This window comes from Elephas maximus, chromosome 21 (genome assembly GCF_024166365.1).
Source record: "Elephas maximus indicus isolate mEleMax1 chromosome 21, mEleMax1 primary haplotype, whole genome shotgun sequence".
Classification (NCBI taxonomy): domain Eukaryota; kingdom Metazoa; phylum Chordata; class Mammalia; order Proboscidea; family Elephantidae; genus Elephas; species Elephas maximus.
The window spans coordinates 60066627-60074053 of record NC_064839.1 but is presented as its reverse complement, the minus strand read 5'-3'; the positions used below and the strand labels follow the sequence as shown (position 1 = coordinate 60074053).

General features: G+C 39.5%; 1 protein-coding gene across 1 annotated transcript; it reads left to right on the top strand.

Moving 5' to 3' along the window:
• Window positions 1-1781: 1781 nt before the first annotated feature.
• On the top strand, window positions 1782-3191 carry LOC126064637 (tripartite motif-containing protein 75-like). Its single transcript, XM_049863817.1, has one exon. It carries the CDS (start codon window positions 1782-1784, stop codon window positions 3189-3191), a length of 1410 nt encoding a protein of 469 aa, XP_049719774.1.
• Window positions 3192-7427: the final 4236 nt, after the last annotated feature.

Sequence of the window (7427 nt, the reverse complement as noted above, 5' to 3'; positions counted from 1 at the left end):
TCTGTTTATACAATTTAGAAAATATCAGTTTGCTAGATTTCCATCAAGCATAGAAAACGCTTCCTCAGTCAGATTAAAAATATTCTTCCATAATTTATTCTCATAGTCTATGGTTTTATTATTTTTGTTTATTTCTGCTTTTAATAGACATGGAAAGAAACAAAAAAAAGCAAGTGTATAATGTGACAACCACCACCCAAATTAAGAAATGTAGTGTTTTCAGGACCCCCAGAAAGCCTCATGCACCTCCGAGTCACTAATTCCTTTCTCTTCTCCAAATGAAAGCGCTATTCTAATACACCATGAGGTAGTTTTGCTTGCTGTCAACTACATAATTGGCATCATGCAGTCTGTATTATTGCCTGTGTCTTTATTTCACACAACATTGTATTTGTGAGATTTATCCACTTTTTTTGAGTAGAATAGTTAGTGTCTTTTCTTTGCTGATATAGTCCATTTTATGAATAGGCCATAACTTAACCATTGTACTAAATAGTATTCTAAAGTCGTTTAAGCAACATACATTCTCACCAGTTGTCCATGGCTATTTTGATAATAACACATAGCTACCACCTCTTTAAATTTTAACACTTGTACTTTCACTTGAAGTCCTTACACAATCAAACCCATATTGCCTTAATCCAATCTCTGCCTAAAATGATTGAACAAATCAGACCTTTTACAGGCTGGCCAATTTTGTCCTCTAGTGATCTCAAATAAGATTTTGGTGTGTTTACCTGGGTTCATCTTATATTGGACACCCTGAACAAAAAGCTTTATTCCCTCAGTCCTAATAGTTGGCTGAAGCTCTCCAAAGCCACATAGCCTCCATTTCAGAATCATTTTATTGCCTCTTCGTGAGAGGCACACTGTCTGACCTTCCCATCACTTCCATGGATCTTCTCCCTACAAATCCTCACAAGATGGTAGCTTACCGATAACTTCAATGGGCAGTTGTGTCTCTGTGTGTGTGTGTATGTGTCTGTATTTGTGTTTCCCATCTTTATTTTATTTTGAAATTCAGATCTCACACATCTGTCTGTGCACCATGTGAGTTTTCAAAGTTGGCAGTGTTCTTCAAGTATATCTAGTTTAATCCAGGTTTTGATATTTACAGTTTAATATATCCAGCGATTGAGATGCTTAGATTAAAGAGAAGTAAACTTTGGTCTATTATGAATTCATTGCTGTCAGAAATATCTGCTGTGTAAGCCAAAAGCTATCTGATGCCTTTCTTATGTCTTCCGCAAGATTGAAATGATTGATGTTGGCATTTTTATCCTCATTTACATGATTCTTTTAGAGTCAAGGATGTTAAATAAATTTCCCTAGGTTCCTCAGATGGTAGGTACACAAAGGCTGGTATCTAACTAAGACAAGAGATCTAGGACCAAGGGTTAGACCCGTCAGCCAGCCTCAGTGTACCTGATTTGGGAATAAGTGCATTGGAAGGGTGGAGACAAGAATCAGTGGCATTGAGCAGAGCCACGAAGACTTTTTTTTAATAAAGAAATATTTTCTCATCCCCAGGAACAAATAGGCACCTTGAGGTCATGGCTGGATTCTGATCAAGAGAAGTGATTAGCTCGGCTTCATATTCTCTGAGCTGCCAAAGGCTGGAAGCCTAGTTGCTCTACTAACCTGTGATCCACAGCTGGTTGTGAAGAGAACCCCTACTGACACCACTTCTGGAACAGAGGACCAGCAACCTCACAGGATTTCATAGCTTCCACACATCCTGAGGAAAAGCCCTCTCAGTCTGAACCTTCATTCATAGCCTAATGGAGGTCATGAAAGTTCTGGCAGGAATTTGGGCAGAAGCTAACTGCCTGATCTGTATGGATTACTTTAGAGACCCCGTTACCATCAAATGTGGGCACAACTTCTGTCGCTTTTGCATCCAGCAATCCTGGGAGGATCAACAGGACTGGTTTCGATGCCCTGTGTGCCGCCACCCATGCCTACAGTTGCACCTCAGGAGCAACACCCAGCTGGGAAATATAGCTGAAATTGCCAAGCTACTCCACATCACCAGGAGCAAGAGGAAGAGGGAGGAAGAGACACGCTTGTGCAAGAAGCACAATCAGGTACTGACCCACTTCTGTGAAGAAGACCTGGAAGTCCTGTGTCCCCTGTGCACTCAGCCACCAAACCACCAGGGTCACCTCGTGAGGTCCATAGAGGAGGCTGCCTCTCATCACAGGAAAAGGCTCATAAGTTACATGCAGCCCCTGAAGAAGCAAGTGGCAGACTTTCAAAAACTAATAACTTCCCAAGAGAGAGAACCATCAGAGCTGAGAAACAAGGTGGAAAAGCAAAGGAAAGAATTATTCTCTGAATTTGAGCACCTGAACAAGTTTTTAGACCGTGAGCATGAGGCAGCTCTCTCCAGGTTAGCTTATGAAGAGAAGCACATTCAACAGAAACTAAAAGGGAATATAACAGCATTTTCAGAGTCCATTTCCACACTCAACAATCTACTAAAGGAGGTGGCAGAGAAGAGTGTGATGTCAGAAGTGAAACTGCTAACAGATATTAAGGGCATCCAGGATCAGTGTGAAAGCCTCAACCCCCCAGTGCTCTATTCCTTCCAGCTAACGAAGGAAGGATGCAGCCTTCCTCCACAGTATTCGGCTCTGCAGAAAATTATACAGAAATTTAAAGAAGATGTAACCTTGGATCCTGAAACAGCACATTCAAATCTGATTGTCTCTGAGGATAAAAATTCTGTCACATTTGTGAAGAAAACACAAAGACTTCCTCCTAATCCAAAGAGATTCAAGTTTGACCCAGTTGTCCTGGGTTGTGAAGAGTTCAGTTCTGGTAGACATTACTGGGAGGTTGAAGTGGGTGAGAAGCCTGAATGGTCTGTGGGGCTTTGTAAAGACTCCCTTTCCAGGAAGGCAAAGAGGCCCCCGGCAGGGCAGGAGAGATGCTGGGCAATTCAGCTGTGCAATGGTAACTATGTTGCACAAGGCACTTTTCCAGTCACTCTGGTCATAACAGAAAAGCCCAGAGGGATTGGCATTTATCTGGACTATGAACTGGGTGAGATTTCGTTTTACAGTTTGAATGACAGATCTCATATCCATTCTTTCACTGATAGATTTTCTGAAATCCTGAAGACTTATTTCTGTATTGGACGTGATTCTCAACCTCTCACAATCTGTGCTTTCAGAGATTATGAATGATAAACTCTCTGGGAGGCTGTCACATTGCTTCATGTTATTCCTGCAATTTATGGTAGCATGTCATACAACTATCAGTGAATAGGGTACTGAATTTTTTTTCTTTTTCAAGTGCTCCTATGACTTTAACACGAGGAAAGTTGTTTTATCTCCTGTAACGACCAGTAACCAGAGTGTGATTATTACAATATTAATTGATTTTCCTGTAATTGCCCTCCCTATGGTTTGGTTTGGTTCTTCTTTTTACCCTATAAGAATTCTTGTAGGATAAAACTGCCCAGGACTACCTCGTTCCATTTTCTGTGTGCTATGTGGTTCCTCAATTGCAATTGTTTAAAATTCTTAATAAACCTCTGGGTTTTAAATTGAAACAGCATTCCAGTTTTTCTCTACAACACCATTTTATGCTGATGAGCAACAACATAAAGCTCTTGAAAGAGTACATCCCAAGGCAAGGCAAAACACACACAAACTAGTAGCTAAATGATTCCAAGATGTTTCAGTCAGGTCGACCCATTTAAGATATCCAGAGTTCTTCTTCAGATCCAGTCCAAGAACACTTGTTCAAAACCTGGACAAGTAACCCATGCCCCCAAAACCTGGGACAAGTAAACTCTTGCCCTCAAACCAGGGAAAAATAAACCCTTCCATCCAAACTTCAGCAAGTATTTTCTGAGCCCTCTCCCAAGATCAAACCTAACATCTTTTATTGAACTCACCTTGATATCCCTTGAAACCAGTCCAGGTAAAGTATTCAGATAACGCAAATGATAAAACTCCCTACAAACCCAGAGCACCACACAAAAATTCCCAAAAGTGGAAAGAAAAGGACAGGACAGATGGAAATCCAGTTTCCCAAATAGACAACGTGAAAGGGTAACTTACCAAGGAAAAGATATTCCTAACTGTTCAGTTATAAACTTAGAGAGTTCAACACAAAAGGGGTAGAACTTGAACCCAGGAGATTTATACCAAGTTCCCAAGCCATGATGAAGAAACAGTTGGATGCATATGTGGCCCATGTTTGGAATCAATTATTATGCCTCATTCACAAGGTAGAGCACTTGGTGACTTTTTTCTGGGTCCAACTTCTGACTTTACTCTGTAAAAAAATAATCAAAACTCACCAAAATTTGAACATAAGGTTTATTCTGAGAAAGTACTTTATATGCATATAAGCAGGACATTTTGATTCCAGGAAAAGAAAACGACTCAAATAAATTAGGCACAATGGGGCTTATAAGAAGACGAGGAGGGAGAAACAGAGATCAGCCACTGGTTAATCTTAACATGGTTGATTGAACACTGCCTTCTGCATTCACTGAGGATGAGAAGGTACCAATTTATTTCTGGCCTGGCTGCTAATAATCTGGCCCTCCACACATCCGCAGCCACGAAGCCCTTTGAGATCTAAATTAGGAGGTAATAATTGTGTGGACTGTTTTTTTCTAACAGGATAAAGCAGATTTACATTGCTGCAGAAGATTTTCTGGCAGGATTTTATGGTTAATATTTGATTGCACAGATAAGAAAAACTTTGAAATCAAAGTTAGATGTCTCTTATTAAGTTTCCTATTCAACGTTAGTAAAGACTCCAGATTCCACCCTAAATGTCATTTGGCGACCACGCTGAACCCCGGTACCTCCTGCTCCAGCCTTTGCAGACTCCTTCAGTCTTTTTCTCTCACCTCCCTCTCACCCAAGCTGAGGGAGCAATAGATTGAGGAAAGTGCACAGGTTTTAGAATGAGGCACTGCAGAGTCAAGATTGAAGACTCCATCGTGAAGAATTCTAGGAGCCCACGGAAGGTTACTACAGCTCCCAGACCGGCAGGGAAACCAGAAATGATGGAAATAATCCCATCAGCTGCAGTCATCTAACTGTGATCATTTATCAAAAACCTAATTACACTGTCCTGCACATTTTGTCCCTGAACAACTAGCGTATCCTAGGCCAGTAAACGAGGCATTTCAAAATGGATTTGTGATTTTTACCCTGGCTTTTTCATTGTTTTTAATCTGCCAAGTATTGTCGCTTCAAGTATCAGTCCCTGTTGGAGCTCAGTATGAATCTGCTTCTGATTCTTAATATTCCGTTTTTCTCACACACAAGTTTTAATTCCAGGTTGAACGTTGGAGCATTAAAACACACACACACACACACACACACACACACAAACAGTGAAAGTATTTGGGCAGAGTTCAAATATATATTTCATTTTTGAATGAGGAAGACCATTTGCATACATTGCCTTACTCTTCAAAGTCACATACTGACAATGAAAATATGAATAGAAATGGAAGTGCCAAAATATTTCAAACATTATACTGCAAAGGATTCTGGAACAGATTGTGGTTTATCACCTATACTGTTTCTATAGAGATTAACCATCAGAGATAAGGGAACCAATAATGAATGACTCGAAAGCATTAATGGACGCAAAGACAGAAAGTACTGCCCAATAAATATTTGAAACACTATTGAAAAACACCACAAATATGGAGGTTGGAAGTGTGAGGTTGTCATGAACAGATTTTTAAAAATTGAGCATATCCCTTGCTGGGGGATTAGAGATGTGGTGGCCCATCTGCACTCTTCTTGGTTTGAAGGAGACCTGGGATAACATTTTGGAAACAATCAAGCAATAATTTTCCATACTTAAATTGGATTTTGTCATTATACCAGTACTTCCACTCAGAATAAATTCTGTGTCTTATGAATACTACTAGAAATCATCCGAATTCCCATTCTGATTTCCAAAATTTGAAACAAAGTGAAAGCCTACATTCAGGTGTATGGTTGGATAAATTATGATATATGTGTACAATGGGCTGTCATGCAGCTGTTTAAGAGGTAATGTAGCAATAAATGTACTGGTTGATTGATAAATATATTTATTCCAAAATAAATTCTATGGGAAAAAAATAATATAATGGCTCAAACATCATTAGAGAGAACTTCCATGAACAGTTTGTAGAAAACTCAGCACTTTCTGTCACTCTCTATGCCCTAGTACAACTTAATCTTTTTTTTTTGTTTACATAATTCATTACCTTTTAATAAATACTTAGTGCCTTGCACTAAGTACTCGAGTAATATTTGTCTTTAACATAAATATGTTAATAGTGAGTGTACAGTATAAAATTAGAAATGTTTAAAAATAAAATATCATGGATTTGAGATGACACACGGAGCATTTCTTCCTTTGTTTAATTTATATTGTTTTTAGTTCAGCCTTATGCGTTATTATTTTTATTAAAAGGGAAGTATTGCCACTTTTGGAAAATATTTTTTATGATGAAAAAATGACACATCATATGTTACTAATTGCAGGCAATAGCAGTTTAAAGGAAAGGAGAAAATTTGTGTGAAATAATTTCTCAAAACCTCAAACAAGAATGCCTGTTGTTGCTATTGTTAGGTGCTGTTTTGTTGGTTATGACTCTATGTACCACAGAACGAAACTCTGCCCCATCCAGCGCCATCCTTACAATCGGTGTTATGCTCGAGCCCATTGTTGCAGCCACTGTGTCAATTCATCTCATTGAGGGTCTTCCTCTTTTCTGCTGATGCTGCACTTTACCAAGCATGATGTCCTTCTCCAGGGGCTGATTCCTCCTGCCGACATGTCCAAATTATGTAAGACACATTCTCCCCATCCTTGCTTCTAAGGAGCATTCTGGTTGTACATCGTCCAAGACAGATTTGTTCGTTCTTTTGGCAGTCCAGGGTATATCCAATATTCTTCACCAGCACCACAATTCAAAGGCATCAATTCTTCTTCGGTCTTCCCTATTCATTGTCCAGCTTCCACATGCATATGATGTGATTGAAAATACCATGGCTTGGATCGGTAACACCTTAGTGTTCAAGGACATTGAATGATAGAATTTTGCAAGACCAATGACTTCTTCATTGCAAATACCTTCTTTCACCAACATAAACAGTGACTATACACATGGACCTGGCCAGATGGAATACACAGGAATGAAATCGACTACATCTGTGGAAAGAGACAATGGAAAAGCTCAATATCATCAGTCAGTACAAGGCCAGGGGCTGGCTGTGGAACAGACCATCAACTGCTCATATGCAAGTTCAAATCGAAACTGAAGAAAATCAGACCAAGTCCATGAGAGCGAAAATACAATGTTGAGTATATCCCACCTGAATTTAGAGACCATCTCAAGAATAGATTTGGCACGTTGAATGCTAATGACTGAAAACCGGACAAGGAAT

Excerpts from the sequence above, each read along its gene's own strand:
- LOC126064637 (XM_049863817.1), top strand. The coding sequence starts at position 1,782 with ATGGAGGTCATGAAAGTTCTGGCAGGAATTTGGGCAGAAGCTAACTGC.